General features: G+C 37.4%; 1 protein-coding gene across 3 annotated transcripts in view; it reads right to left on the bottom strand.

The window, feature by feature from the left end:
* Window positions 1–381: 381 nt before the first annotated feature.
* LOC126268094 (E3 ubiquitin-protein ligase synoviolin B) overlaps window positions 382–16,917 on the bottom strand; it is a 79,798-nt gene continuing 63,262 nt past the window's right edge. The window contains exons 11-14 of one of the 3 annotated variants that reach the window (XR_007549087.1): window positions 14,615–14,792; window positions 10,111–10,299; window positions 669–1,181; window positions 382–608 (exon numbers count right to left, since the gene is read on the bottom strand). Coding sequence is in view for 1 of the 3 variants with exons in the window: in XM_049973603.1 (XP_049829560.1) it covers window positions 1,067–1,181; window positions 10,111–10,299; window positions 14,615–14,792 (482 nt within the window). In the remaining 2 variants the exon portion in view is untranslated. Of the gene's footprint in view, window positions 1,182–10,110; window positions 10,300–14,614; window positions 14,793–16,917 lie in introns of all 3 variants that reach the window. The other 2 variants (XR_007549088.1, XM_049973603.1) reach the window with 2 other exon arrangements.

Genomic DNA, 16,917 nt, shown 5'->3' with positions numbered 1-16,917 from the left:
CAAAATAAGGTGCTCTCCAATTTATCTCATAATTTGGGAAAATCATAAATATCACAGAGATTTTGTGCCATAAATTCATGTCACTGTGACTTTAGTGTAGAAATGTTTGAGTAGAAATATATTCTTTCCAGAAAGATATTAATGCAATTAAAAAAAGAAAAGAAAAAAAAGCAAGTAGACAGGTATTTCCAAGATCCATGATGTACTATATTTTAGAAAATAAAAATCAAGCAAAAATAAATTAATAAAACCAGTTTGATACCTTTCCGCCCTGTTGCTCCCTATGAAACAATGAACACAAATTATCAAATTCTGTATGTCTTGCAGTTGGTAGGGTTGGTGATGAAATACTGCAGGTTCTGGAGAAATCATCTAAAACTGTTATTGTTTCCTGGGACTCACATATTGTCTTTATTTGAAATGAGCCAAATACTTTACACAAAATTTGCATAAAAGCATCTCACAATGTCTTCAAACAGTAGAATACCTACAGCCACATTCAGTGTATACAGAAACAACTGGATGAACAAGTTCATATTTCCCGGAACTGCATAAACAAATGAATGAATACCCAGTTGTATACAAAATTCAACTCTCTCTCTCTCTCTCTCTCTCTCTCTCTCTCTCTCTCTCTCTCTCTCTCTCTCTCTCTCTCTCTCTCTCTCAACCCCCCCCCCCCGCCCCCCCCCCCACACACACACAAAACAGAAATTTTACACTGTACAAATAAAGAAATGATAATTTCACAATTACATTACAGTCCATAAAATAATATATAGATTACCCCACATTCAAAAGACATCCACTTCCTGAAATGTAAGCATATCTGTGTACAGTTAATAATGACCTGCATTTAAATTTGGATATACATTTCCTTTATAAAATGTGTGCCATTTAATTGACATGATTTCATGTGGTCTTTGTAAACTGAATTATTAAATAATAAATGGCATACATGGGTCTTGATTTGTCACATAACTACCACTGCAAAAGCAATGATCTTTGTCACTCACAACAGAAAACAAACAAAACAGACAAGACATAACACTTGAAAATATAATACAGTTCAGTCAGTTGCTTGTGCAAATCTCTGTAATCTTCTTCGCCTGATCTCTTCTTGTTCAGTGGGACTTGAGTTATTAGCATCACTGGATGAATTTGAAACAGGATATGTTTCTGCTCTGTGAACATAAAAAAAAAAAATCAAATGAAATGAATTGCAAAAGTAATCTAAACAATGTGTAAATGAAGTAAAATATTTTGAAACATTGTCTCATGCATCTAAAGAATCAATGTTCTCTCTCATTTGTACTCAAAAGTCAATCAAGATTTTCAAGTCTTCAACATGTTCCAATGAGATATAAGAAAAATATAGTTTACAAAGAAATGTGATTTGATCCAACCTTCTCGTATCATTGAATTACCAATGTGAAAACTAAAATACAAATAACTTTCATAACAAGGAAGCACAAGAGAACTGAGAAGGTCACAATGCATGCTTCACTGAGTTTGTGAAAGTGAGCAAACAAATAATGTGTGACAGCCATTTTAATTATTACTCTTTAAAAGTAGACAAGAAAATAAAGACACACAGTTAAGGAAGGAAAGAAAGCAGTAAGCTGAATACACAACACACAGAAAAATTTAGTGAAAGTAATATTCTCCATACCACATTCTCAAAAAAGAAAAATAAATAAATAAATTAAAAAAGGAAAAGCTGATAATAATTCCAATTGTAAAATAAAAATTTATTACCCTGCAATATACACTTATGAGCCAAACCATTATGACCACCTGCTTAATAGCTTGTTTCTCCATCTTTGAAATGAAATACATCACTGATTCTGCATACCAGGGATCCAACAGCTCGTTGGTAGGTTTGTAGAGATATGCGGCATTAGAAGTCTACACACAGGACATGTAATTCGTGTAAACGATGGTCTACTGATTTGCGTATGCCATGATGCCGTCCAATAGCGACCGAATGGGTTCCGTAGGATTTACATCACGCGAATGTGGTTGCTGAGGCATCAATGTGAGTTCACTTTAATGCTCCTCAAACCACTGTAGCACAGCTCTGACTCCAAGACACTGACACTTTTACTGCTGAAAAATGACATTGCCGTCAGTGAAGTCATCAAGCATGAAGAAATGCAGGTGGTTTGCAGCTGTTAGTGTGCCTTCTATTACTATCACAGGTCCCATCCAAAGCAGGACAGTGTATCCCATAGCAAAATACTGCTCCCACCATTTTCCATTTGTGACATGCTGCATGTTTTGAGCTGCCATTCACCTTGATGGTGGCATTTGTGGAAACAACCATTGACCTACTGCAGCAAAAGTGTGATTCACTTAAAGGGCCAGCACATTTCCACTAATCGATGGTCGAATCCTAACAGTCCCGTTCTCTATGCAATCGTAACTAACCATGTCATTGGGTCAACATGTGAACTCATATGGGTGGTCTGCTGTGGAGCACCATGTTTAACAATGTATGATGAAAGGTGTGGTCTGAAACACTTGTACATCCACCAGCATTGTTTTTTCTTTTTTTTTGCGGAGATGCCACGGAGCACAGTCTATTCTACTTTACAGAGCAGAAAAGCCTCTGAACCTCACATTCTGTGAAGAGCTGTGGATGTCCAACTGTTCCACTGTCCTCCAACCTCTTTCTGTAGATGCTCACAACAGCAGCACATAACTATTCAACCAGTCTTGCCATTTTCAAAATATTTCCCACATAATTATAAACTGCCCTTCGTCAAAGTCACTTATCTCAATGGATTTCCCTATTTGCAACCCATATCTTTGCTAGGGTGATCCCTCATCCATGTCTGCTACAATTACATACTTTTGTTACGGCTCTACGTGTGTCCCCAATGCCACCAGGTGGCATCCAATATTGTGGGGGACCGTGATCATAATGTTTTTGCTTATATGTGTGTAATGTTTTTAGTAGCACATGTAACATTGGTAATTGACCATAATTACTGGCCAGATTAAAGTATGCAATTATTAGGTCTTTTTGTCAGAACAGTGATTCCTTATGTCAACAACAACTAGCCACTCTAATTACACAATTTTCCCCAAATTTTTGAGAAGGTAATGCAGTCAAGAGTTGTCACCTTCCTGTGCAGTTATTAAGTAATCAATAACAGGCCAGATTTTAAAATTGCCTTTACAATAAGACAGCTATTTATATGTTCACTGAGAACATGACAAAGCTTTTAAAGGAGAAAATTATCTCTAGTACGGACTGCTATTTTTCAAGGAATTCCACTGCCAATTATTACTATAAAAGCTACCTTCTTTCATAAGTATATCATGCAATGTGTACTTGGTTTAGCAGTTATTTAAGAAACACAATTTAGCAAGTTACAGAAGGCTGTTTAACTAATTTACAAGCACATAACACATCAGCCAGAAAGAGAAAACACAGTGCACATTCAAAAGATCAATCAAATATCCACTACTAGGGGCATGAAATTGTGCGAAAATGATAATGCAAAATTATTGGATATTTGCAAACTAATGTGAAAGAAGCAATTTTTATGTGATATTGTAATTATGCCAATTAAAAATTTTATAAATCAAAAGATGACAGTTTACTAATATTCATAACTGATACTTATTGAATGTTAAAACTGCACTTTATCTTCTACTTGCCTCAAGGCCGAGATTCGTGCATAATCTTAAACTGGCAGTTCATTTCCAGTATAACAAACTTTGATGTGATGACAAAAGTAGCACAGAATGTAGCAAAAGTAATATGCAATTTGTCAAAAAATGTCAAATTTGACAAAAAGCAAAAAATCATCAAACTGAATACAACACCAAATTTGGCAAAAATCGTAGCTACATTGGGAAAAAATAACACCAACTTTGGCAGAAAATAGTATCAGATGTGGCAAAAACAACACATTTGGTAAAAATAACACTAAATTTGATAACAAAGTACCAGTACATTTCACAAAAAACAGCCAATTTAAGCAAATAAACCAACATCCAATTTAGCAAAAAAGTAACATCAAATCTGGCAAAAAGGTAACATCAAATCTGGCAAAAAAAGTCACCAAATTTAGTATAAGTAACAGAGTTTGGCAGAAAGTAATACCAAACATGGCAAAAAACACTAAATTTAGCACAAAAGTACATCAAATATAACAAATTAATAATAATGAATTTGGTAAAAGTATTAATTAAGTTGCAAAATAACAATGAATCTCACAAAAATAACACTGGTTTTGGCAAAAATAGCACTGAATGTGGCAATAATGCAAAACAATTTTTTTCTGCCCCTATCCATTAATAGTATATACTGATGAATATTCATCTCTGTATTTGAATTAGATAAGCAGAATTAATCCTATTTGCAAAAACTTACAAGTTTTCTAATTAAGCCAAGCAAAGAACTATCACTGGAGAACACTGTATCTGATATTTTTTTGTGAAATTTATTAATTAAGTGTGCACAAATGGGATAGCTTTAAACTTTCAAAAATACATCTCTCTAGTCAAAAATTCACCAAATTCATTAGCATAATGGACAAGTAATGACAAACAGAATAGAAAGTGCTAAGTGCATGTATACTGATTAATATTTTCACTATCAACTCTACAAATCAAGCTTGACCCAAACCCAATATTGAACTGCGTCTCTCACAATTTACTTTTCCACCTAATGTAGTGATCCATGTCAGTTGTGGAAGGGCATGTAGCACGCACTTCAGATATAGAGCTCACAGTAAAGATGTGCGTGACTGCAATTAGTTTACAAACATTGGGCCACATATGGTTGGGGAGCATTTGTAATCTCCATGGAGCAAGGAGGAACGAATGAGCTCTGGTACCGTGGAAGGCCTCTGGCATAAAGGAAGACGAATATGCTGTATATAAGTGAGTGTTGTTTTGTACTGTTAAAAGACATGTTAATGAGAAGTCTTTGAGACAGTAATATTAGTTAGTTCTGGGAGCAGTATCTTGCCAAGTAATGTGTAACAGTTTATGGAAGCTTGTGACATTATACAGAGTTAATTGGAACCATCCAACACATTATTTAAGTACAACAAATTATTTAAGTAGAGTAGCAGTGTTTTGTTTTGTAGCCACTTCACTTTTAGAAACCTATATGGAAGAAAAAAGTTTTATGACTAGGAAGAACAGGGCACAGCATAGCTGCACTCTGGATTAAATCACAGGAGTTGCAAGGCTGAATTTCTATACCAATCTAATAAGTGTGTGTTAAGATGAAAGTGTTAGGTGTAGCTGTATGGATTAATTGGTCTAGAACAGATGTTGTTCAAGCAGTCAAAACATCGCCACACAAGCTAAATACAGCAGTTATCAGCCATTAATAAACACTCCATGTGGGATGGTATGGTTGTAAGAAGACAAAAAAACAGATTGAAAGGAAGAAATTCTGCAATAGATCAGCAAGAGATGTGTCACCATGGATCATAAACAACAATGTTGATGGGCCAGGGCTAAACACATCCATCTAAACCGACAAAACATGCAGCCGTATGTGACCCTCCAAGAGCCAGCATACAACCAGCAACGCCCGACCAGCATGCAGCCCTCAATACATCACCAGTGCACATACTACACCACCATGATGCCAGCACATAGTCTACTCCAACGCGACGCCAGCACACAGTCTAAACCATTGCATCATCATCACGTTATTGTCGGCTACCAGACCATCGCCAGCATGCAGTGCAACTATGGTGAGCTATGTCAGTATTTCACTTCAAAATTGTTTTTGTGGGTGTAGGGCAGTGATTCGGTGACATTTGTGAGTTTGTACATGTTGGTGATCACAAGGAAAATGTTGACAGAAGTTACTATGGAAATGTTTCAACAAGTACTGGTGGACATGCAGAGACAGTCAAATGAAAAGTTTTCAAAAGTAGTAAAACAATCCAATGACAAATTTTCGAAGATCAAAAAGAGATTTGTACAGCCACGGTAAATTTCAAGCCAGTATTAATGATTACTTTGTGCAACTATGCTAAGACTTAGAAAATGAGATTAAAGACACTCATTAGCAAGAAATGGAAAATGAAGATAGACTGTGACAAGAATTAGAAACTCAGATTAAAGACACTGATGAAGCATTACAGGCACATTTATGACATAAGCTAGATCGAAGACACAGTGTGTTAATAGAAGGAATACACACAAAAGTCTTGGAACAATGTGACTTGGTTCAGGAGGAGATACATGAATATATAAAAAATTTGTGTATGGATGTAAATAGTTTATGTAACTTTGCAGAAACAGAAAGAAACTAGGTAAAAGATCAGATGTCAGATGTACAAAGAAATTTTAGAACAAAGAAACGACGAGACAGAGATTCCATACATCCACACAAGATACAATCAGTTTTGGAGGAAAAAATAAAAGCATTGTTAGATCAGGAATTTCAGGAGACTTTTTACACACTTCAGGAAATGGGCAGCTTTCTGGGGAGGAAGTTACTAACACGACCAATGAGTTTAAAAGACCATGGGATGAATTGGCAAAAACTAGAAGGTAATTAACAGTAAGTCAAGTTAAAGGTAAATCTATCAATGTAACAATACTGTTAGAGGAACTGCAGTTGGGAAGTAGAATGAACTTTTATAAGCATTTTCCAATGTTTAAACCAGATGGGGAAGTACATCCAACGTACTTGCTGTGAGCATTTTTTCAGGTCATTACCACAAAAGTGGGAAGACTCTAGAAAGATAATTTCATTTTGAGTTATTTGCTATGGGATGCTGTTGAATGGAGAGGAGTTTACCTTGTGATTCTAAGGAGAAACTCAAAGAGTAAATATTGGTCTAAAACTATGCAAGGAAAACTGATGCTAGAATTATTGGACGTGAAACATTTTAACATTTCATGGCAAAAAGTATATAGAATGGCATGTAACAAGATATAAGTATTTAGATAACCCTATAGACAAAGTACATCTAGCAAAGATATTGGTAAGGCATTTACCATACTATGTAAGAAAGGAAATTTTATACAGAGTTTGGTTAACCATAAATCAATTTCTGTCATTTGTTGAAAATCTAGATATGATTAATAATGAGCACATTAATCCCAGTCATGAGGACATGTGCCAGGAAGAATGTAAGTTTCACTTTAAATATCAGAAAAAAATGAGAGGTTAATTATTGTCAGGTAAATAAAATTCAGAATAGTAAATCTAAACAACAAAGATGTGGAGTACGAAGCACTGATACACAAACATTTACAATTAATGGCCTAAAGGAAGGTGCTAGAGTAGTGTAGCATCTTTTGACACACCACACAATGATAGTGATGGAAAATGACCAACGTCTTGGTCAAGAGGATCATGATTCAGGAATGTCCAACTAAATGAAGGCCCATAAGAAAAAAAGTTGGTTGCCTTTATTGAGGCAAAACCACGGTGAAATAAGTTACTTGCTGATGAAAAAGACAAAGAAACAGGCATCAAGTTTACTAACCCAGTAGTTTCAGGAACGACTGACAATCAGGAATAGAGTGTGTACACAGATTTGATGAGTGAAATCTCTACACCAATGCAATAAGAGTGTGTTAAGGCGGCAGTGTTAGGTGTAGCTGTACGGTGGAATAGGTCTAGAACAAATGTTGCTCAAGCAGTCACATCACTGCACAAGCTAAATACAGCAGTCATCAGCCATTAAAAAACACTCCACACAGTCATTCAAATGCCACTTCTGTGGAAATTTTCACTTTCTCAAACGCCTTCAAACTTCATGATATGACTTTCTATTGACTGTCTGACAAGGAAGGACGAACTCTGAGTTTTTTGTGGCCAAGATGAAAAGGAGTCTTCTATTGTGACATCTGTAACTTAATTTCAGTGTCATAGTCATAAACCGATTTTGGAGACCAGTAACAAACTCTGAAAGAAAGTTTGAATTGCCTTGAACCAGCAGTTTAAGTTCTGTGAAAACATTGGTACGATGTTTCCTTTCATCCTGATGGAGCTATCGTGGCATAAACCTAGCAACAATTTTATTTCATGTTCAGTCATTTTGACTGAATACATTCATAGGTATCATCCACAAGGAAGAGGGTAGATGAGATACTGGTGGAAGGAAAGCTGTGAGGGAGGGTTGTGAGTCATGCTAGAATAGCTCACTCGATAGAGCACTTGCATGCAGAAGACAAGGTTCGAGTCCCAGTCCAGCGCTCAGTTTTAATCCACCATGAAGTTTCACATGTATCATAACCTATCCCCATAATGTTGGAAAGCTTTTGATGCCTCTAAAAACTTCCTTTGACATATATTGCATTTCTTCAGCAGTTTTGCAAAGTTCAAAACAAAATTTTGAACACTCAATCTATTCTTCCAGGTCAGTCATTGCAGAAAAGCAAATTAAAAGAAAAATGGCAATAGAAATATGCTCACCAACAACTGACCAAACCACTCAGTTCACAGGCAATTGCCACACTGATTCAAGAAGGAAGTCATGGGGAGACACACAGCGGTATTTCAGTTTACTCTTAAAGATTTGCGCTTAAATTTCTGGAATTTTTGGATACCAGCTCGTTATCATTCCAAAAATAAAAGAATTTGGTGAAGCATAAGACAATTTATCTCTCATTAATCCCTCTGGGAGAGCTCTGAATGACGTGCCATCATGGTGGTGTAGCAGAACACCCAAGAAATCTCTATGACATGTCTATATTTTGTCTGGTTGACTAATTTGTTTCTATTATGTGCAACATCAGAAATCATATGTTCACTCAGAATAAACTGTTCTTCCATTAATATGACATTACAAATCTGATTATACACCAATTGGTAATGCTGTGCCATATTGGACAGCTGAAAGTTTTATCCTTTCAGTCTTCTTACTTGTCTTTTACTTGTCTTCTTCATCATCTTCACATACTGATTTTCATTAGTTGATGCTGTTATTTTAAATTTAGTATCATTTATATTTTGAAAATAATGTAGATAGCTCAAATTCGTTCACGCATCAAGTTTTCAATCATCTTCATTCTGGTAGCCTTTATCCAGCCAATTCCAGGTAAGAAGTGATATGGGGATTTTTCTAGTCTCAAGGAGAAAGAACCAAACCTGTATATAGTCTATTATTATGATGGAGTCAGCATTCCCAAAGCCACTCCCCCCTTCCCATGATGAGGAATCTGTGAACCCATTCTGTATGCATGTTGTGTACTCCACAGGGCCAAATGTAACAAAGTTTTTCAAAGTGTTTGTGCATTGTGTAACTGAGATGGGACGTGGGAACCAACCTAGTATTTACCTAGAAGGACATGTAAAACCACCTGAAACACGTACCCAGGCTGCCTGGCACACCAGGCCCATCCTAATTCGTGAGGCAGATTCGATCTGGACCTGGTGCACCTCCTCAAGTCCCAGAAGTGGGTGCTTTGAAGAATGGTCAACTACCCGGGCATGTTAGCAAATTTTCATTATATGGTGTAATTATGAGAGAAGCGTGCTACTTATAATCAAGCATAAAAAGTACAGCAGCTACAACAATAATGAAAAACTTAACATAAAAAAAAACTTCATTTGCTCATGCAAGGGGGAAAAACCATCATTGTCTGTGACAAACAGTGACATTACATGTTACGGAACTACAGTTTACTTCCTGCTGAACTGTGAAGAAAAAAGAGCACAGAAGAGTATGACCAGTGAGAATGTGTCTTTCAAATACGATAAATATTCAGTATTAGTTTCTCTAGGAGTAGAATGCAACAGCAGGTCACTTGAACAGCATGAAGAAAAACAGAAAGTCTTACTAAATGGACGTTTTACATACTAAAGCAAAGATAAACTGTCTGCTAACTATAATCAAATGTTAATTACAACACACTTTGCAATAGGATATTATATATGTAGCTTTCAGTATTCTGTCATCAAACCCCTGTTTAAAATGCAGACACCCAAACAAGAAACTGAAAGAAAACTATGTTACTACTGTTTTTTTACAAACTGATAAAGGCACTTTCTGTGTGGAATAAAATGCAATCTATACCAAATCTCAACTACTGATGAAAAGTGAAGAGTGTACTGTAGGATACTGATTAACTACAACATGCTGTGCCATTTGTTATTCCAGGCTCACTGCCCACCTGCTGCTACTGCTGCTGGAGCTGCTAGCACTGCTTGCAAGAGCAGATGCGACATCAGTTGACTGTCTCGTTTCACCTGCAGCTCCTGTCTCTGTAGCTGCTGGACCCGTATTTGACTCTACATCATTACTTCCTGTTCCATTAACCAGCACCTGATCATTACCTACTTTTGTTGTCACTTGTTCTATCCTATAGCAGACACATAAGCAACACTTAAATATGAGCCATGTTTGTAACTGCAGAAGAACTTTAATATAGATGTGTCGAGTTACATAACACATGCAAGAATATCCTTATAAATAACAAATTAATTAGGCAAATAGTCAATAAGTCTCACAAATAACTGTTAGTTGACTGGACGTTCAGCAGTTCTTTCGAACTCAGTTGCAAGAATATCAACTAGCCATTCTCATCCTTCACTCAGCTCCTCATGCTAATCCAAAAATAAACATCCATTTACTCATCAGATACACATACAGATGAAATAGAAATGTTCTGTTACCAACAATGGCACTATTAGTCTTTGTGGTTTTTTTTGTGTGTCTACAACTATTTTTTGTACAAAACCTTAAAGGATCATGAAGATGAATAAAGTATTACAGCTGTTGTCATTCCGTCTAAGTCTACAAATACTCTTGCAGAAATCTAAAATTGCTAAAAAGCCATTGTGAGCTTATAGTTTATTAGTCAATGTGTGTGTGGAAAGATAGTTTAATAAAATTTCCAACAATGTAAATGATCTGCATTATTGAAGGAAGGAAATTTCTTATTGGTCATTGCTACTTCTGCTTTGTTTCTGAAATTTTGATAAAATGAAAACTGATTTATTTCTTATTCCAAAAAAAGCAATTATTTTATATACCACTGATGGTTCAACATCTATGCAATAAATACATATGCACTTGTTCATCTTTGCTACTTTGAAACACAACTCTTCTAATGAATAAGTGTTCATAACTTTTAAGATACCCATTTTAGAGTATATATTTCTGGAACTTTTTTTCATGTTTTGGTCCATACTACTAATTTGCAAAATATGGAAAGCAAAGAGGCAAAATATGGAAAGCAAAGAGCTTGTATCAGAAGAGATTTGTTGCACAGAATTGCTCATAGCTCTTATGGTACGCATTTTAGAACCAATGTTTCCTTGGCTTTTTTATTTCAGATGGTCATTACTGTCATATCCCTGAATATTGACCATCACTTCTGAAACACCCTGTAGAAACGAATTATTGTGGTTCCAATACATCACTTACATTACTTGCACCAGAAACTGTATGAGGGTCATTTTTTTCTCAGAATATATTTATTGTTAAGAGTCCAAATTTGGTGACAATATACATCAACATGTCTTGTCCATGTCCTATTTTCTATGTAGTTTCCATGACGTTCTACAGCCTTATGCCAACATTGTGGAAAAGCATGTATTCCCTGCTTGTAAAAGCTCTTGTTCTTTAGGTGTAGTCATTTTTTCACTCCATGACTGACACTTCCATCATCTTCAAAGTGTGTTCCCTGTAGAGGCAGAGGGGGTTGCCTTAAATTTCTTATTTGTGGTGAATGAGGATGATGCCACTCCATTGTCTTTTTAATTTCCAGTGCGAAGTGGTGCACCCAGCTTTCACCCCCGCCCCTCCCCCTCCTGTAACGACTCGTGACAGAAAGGCCTCTCCATTAGTCTCAAAATGCTCCAACAATTCAGATGAAATGGCCTTTCTTTGAATCTTGTGGTCTGCTGTGTGTGGAACCCATTGTGAGAACCTCTTTGAATATCCGAGTCTCAATCCTTGCAGACACACTTCCAATGCTGACCGACAACTGTAGAGCCAACTGTCGAGTTACAATGGCATCTGCACGATTCAGCATGTCTGGAGTGGTGGCTGTGACAAGACGTCCTGAGCATGGCTGATCATGGAGCTCTGTTTGTGCCTTTCCTGACGCTGTAAATTTCTTTATCCATCGCCCAACTGTACTCCTATCAATTGCAGCATCACCATACACTGCACACAAACATTTATGGATGTTCACCACAGTTTCATTTTCTGCGGACAAGACTTCAATAAGAGCACACTGCTTGTAACACGAGTCGTATGTAGAAGCTATTTTGATGCTGTACTACAGCTCTGCCATCTGCCAGAACATTACGAAAGTTCACCAGCGCACAGAACAAATATCAAATGTGAAGCACAAACAAGGACGTGTGTCTGCGTATATTAATGGCTTTTCAAAAAAATGTGGGGCATTACTTATTGAACAACCCTCATTCACCAGAGGGCACATATAACACAGACTCAATTGCATAAAGCATCTCTATTATAAAAGATTCTTGAAGCAATACTACGAACATGCAAGTTTTCCCCCACCCTGGTTAGAAGGACGGCATGTTGTACTACAAATAAAATTATAGCTTCCTCTGAGTTTTGTAGAATTACAGTTTGTACCACTCTCCCTCCTGTCTAAAAATAGTCTTCTACCATCATTTACTCCATATTTGGCATGGGAAAATATCTTCCTGTATCAGGATGCAGTCATCCAGTCCCAAGTATTTGAGAATGCCTCCATACGCAGTGGACTACAAGCAAATCTTTGAACAAAATTAGGCCAACAACTCAAGTCTTTGGTCAGAACTCCTTGGGCAAGTCCTTTCTAAATGACAGCTCAGGCCTTTGGCAAGGTTGTAAGTAGATCACTTAATGCAGTAACATGAAGTCATCAAGTGGTTCAGTCTATTCTTCCTCTGTACAACTGGATTGGATTTTAGTGACAATGCCATGCTGAGAACTACTTCATCAAGCTATGAGATCCTAAAACTTTCCGTGAACAGTGTTTGACAGTGAATATCATTCACTGCCATCATATTCGCACCAAGCCAAAACGGAAGCAATGAATTTCCATGTGATATCTTGTTTAGTGATTTTGCCTTGCCTGCCTTGAGTGTCTGTCAGAAATCCTACTGATTTGTGCGTGATACGGAAAGTAGCAGGGTTGCCATTCTCCAAATGTGAGTCCAGTTTCTAACTACTCTGCCACCTCACAAGTCTGATGTATAACACTTCAGCACATCAATGTCAGTGGTTGAAAATGGTTTCAATGGAAAGTCTCAAACAGCAGATAATGGAGGGTCTATTACTTAAGTAAAGTGAACTTTTACTGTCTCAGATTGAAGACATTCAAGTAGCACATTCGATTGTCAGTTGTGCTCTAAGGATTTATAATTTTGTTGTCAGGTCAAATGAAACTATGCACATTCCAAGGCGATGGAAGTAATACGAATTTGCTGGATGAGCAAGTGACAAATAATGTATCAAATAGGCTAGGATGGCACTGTTGTGTTTAAGTAACTCTATGAACAAGAGGAGGAGGAGGTTGATGATTATAGAAGCAGGGAAAGGGTGGGTGGAGATGTGTGGATCGAAGAGGGTGCGCAGAAATGATGGGAAGGAGGGATAAGGGGAGAGAAGGGGAGAGTCAGACGGCTCTCAACAGCAGTGTCAGGTTCACGTGTGAATTACAATAATGTCAACAATTGTAAAATTTAAGGGGGGGGGGGTGGAAATTCATTGTTGAGATCGAAAATTGCAAGAAATGGAAGAATGAGACAGGTTAGTAGTCAGGGGCAAACAGAGTCAGAAGGGGATGGCAGAGAATGAAGACTACAACTGGTGTATGCAAGGATGGGATTTCAACTGAAAATATGCACGAGGGTCATCATTAATGCCTGTTTCCTCGGGCATTGTTAAAAATAAATATTACAAGATTTCATGGGCAAAATGATGATCATAATACCAATGCTGAATATGTTTGTCTCCTTCAAACCTAATGGTGGGAATCTAAGTAACATTGTGAGCTATGGGGTAGTAGACAGTACAACATATGGAAGTTTGGGTCAGCCCACAAAGTGAGCTTACATAGTCAAAGTGGTTAAGGCGACCACTCATGACAAGTGGGAAATCTGCGTTCAAGTAATGGTCCAGCACAAATTTTAATTTGTCATCAACAGATAATATCTTCATGCCTAATGCAGCTAATGTCAGAAAGATTTCTAACTGTGAATACATTTCCAAAAGTATTGAGCTTCAAATAAACCCCTTTATGTAGAGCAGAATTACATTGGTGTATACACTCAACTTGTTAACTGCTTCTACAAAATCCTTTTAACCTGTAACTTTATATACCACACAAGAACCTGAGTTGATGGATCATGGGATCAGCAAAGAAAGAAATAATCTTGGTTTTCAGTACTTGCTCAGCATTCATTTCAATTAATTTGATAAGTCTTTTCCAGAATTGTGAGTGACAGTGTTCTTATAGAGGATTAGCTGTTTGACACTTTTTCTTTCTACAACCATCAATTAAGTAACCTACATGTATGATAGAAGTTATTTTTAGAATTTCAACATTTTGTCCCTAACAACATGTCTCACTTAAACTACATTAAACATTAATTTCCCAAAAACTTGCAACACATCCACTTCTATCCATTCCCAAATGCTTTTTGTATTACCTGACTGCCACTGAAGCATATTGCTGCATCATGGCAACTGAAGCATCAAGCAGTAATTGAATGTTACGAAGGCACTGCAAGCGAGCTTCCACAGCCTCCCTGGTGTTGCCCTCCATACGATGAAGCTCCTCTGTAGTGAATGCAGCAAGATTAGGTGGTGGAACAGGTGGTGGCGGAACTGTTAGAGAGCACAAACATTATATTAGTTTTATGCTTTCAGCATACAACATGTTGCAATTACATATAAAGACTTGTTTAAAAAAATGTGATTTATAGCAGCCAAAGTCACAACTGACTTTTATCGTCTTCAGCATATACTTCATTCCTATCTATACACCACTGCATACAAGCCTTCCATTATTCAAAGCAATGTGGTAACTCAGCACTTACCACCTATTTCAACAACTCCGAAATGTTTGCTTTTAACTGTTCCATAGACTGAAACATCCCCCCTTAACCCTTTGACTGCCATTGACAAGTTAACTTCATTACACTTGTCCGCTCCCCAGGGTGCTGTTGATGAGTTTAAGCATGGCCAATGGGCATTCCTTGAGTGCTATAGCCAAATTAGTGGCCAATGGGCTTTCCTTGAGTGCTACAGCCAAATTAACACAGCCTGTTAGCTATGCCCACAGCACTAATGGTGAGTACAGTCATACTGCCACTCAGGTATCTCTGTTTTGTTTAAGCACACAGCAGATTTTCCACCTCTCATCTCAGCAGCTTTTCACAGTTTTGGTTGCTAATTTGCATGGGAGCATTTTGTCTGTTGTGGAGCCATTTTGTTGAATTCAATTTCGCTTTACATCTAACAGTGCATCATGATTGGCATAAACATTTTTCTCATCAACCAAGCTACTGAGGAATAGACGGTTGAGGTACTGTTGAAGAGTGACAATGAGGATGAGTTATTTGATATTGATGTAAACAATAACTTCCCACAGATTCTGAAGGGAACAGTTTTAAGCTGTCTACATCAGGAGGAGTAACACGACAGTCTCATGACATATAACTTTTCTGAGAATTGAACCATGTCGTAATGTAAAAGACTGCACTGGAGAAGCCAAAGTTTGAGCCATGGTTATACTGGCCTTCTGGGTCTAATGATGTGCTGTAGCTGTGAGGAGTCATTTACATTTTGTCATTGCCCATCACTGAGCATGACATTATGTCATAATTTGAAAAGGTTGTAGTTATGATTGATCAGTTGAAGCGGAAGAAGCAGGATCTTTATTATAAAAGGTTGCTATGGGGGAGGGACTGGGAATCTGATGTTATCTCTTGCTTTAAGCATTGGTTACTATGATTGGTGCTCACTGGTGAATGAGGCAGTGGAAGCAGTTACGCGCTGGCAGCGCTCCAGTCACATGTTGTTGGTGTGCCCTGTTTGTCTCCACGGGCTGACAGCCCGGATGGGGCAAACACGTATCCACTCTCTTTATTCATATCGTTAAGGTGTTATTATTTCTATGGCTTCTCTGATCTAGCGTTTCATCAAAGCTGGCTGTTTAGCTAGTATGCAGGTTTCATTAATCAGCTTATGGTTGTAGCCATTGGCCACGAATGTTTCACACAGCCTTTAGAGCTCATGTCTTATGTTTTGAGCATTGCTTACGTGCTGTGCACAGATGCTCAAAGAATGGATAACTGAGTTGCTCTGTGCTGGGTGGTGGCTGGATTGGGTGGTCAAATACTTGCCCACATGTGTAAGCTTCTAGCATACTCTGTGTCCAGCACGAGGAAAACAGGAGCCTACACCTCATTCGTCAATGAGTACCACACTAAACAATGCTTGAAGCAATAGATAACAGCAGATCATCAATCCCTCCACTGGAGCAACCTATTATAATAAAGTTCCTGCTCCTTCCACCTCAAGTGACCAATCATAACTATGAACTTTTAAAATTATGATGTAAAGTCACGTATAGAGAGAGGCAATGACAAAATATAAGTGATTCTTCACAGTTAAAGCACATCACTAACCCCAGAAGAAAGTCACTGTAACTGTGACCAAAACATTCATTCCTCCAGTACAGTTTTTTTACATTATGACATGGTACGATATTCAGAAAACTTTTATGTCAACTGACTCTGGTTGCGGAAGCCTACACAATTATACTACTGTCTCATGTTTCACAATAGATGTAACTGATGGTTCATCTGAATCTGAATAATCTAAGTGAATGTGTAACGTATAGTAAGAAATCACTGTTTACTGACACATTTGATTGGAACAAAAATTATTTTTGTCCAGTTACTCGTGTATTTGAGCCTTGGGGACACAAAGGTCAACTAGGGAAATA

Source organism: Schistocerca gregaria, chromosome 4, assembly GCF_023897955.1.
Source record: "Schistocerca gregaria isolate iqSchGreg1 chromosome 4, iqSchGreg1.2, whole genome shotgun sequence".
NCBI lineage: Eukaryota > Metazoa > Arthropoda > Insecta > Orthoptera > Acrididae > Schistocerca > Schistocerca gregaria.
Note: the sequence above shows the minus strand (reverse complement) of the source record. Positions and strands in the feature narration are given on the sequence as shown.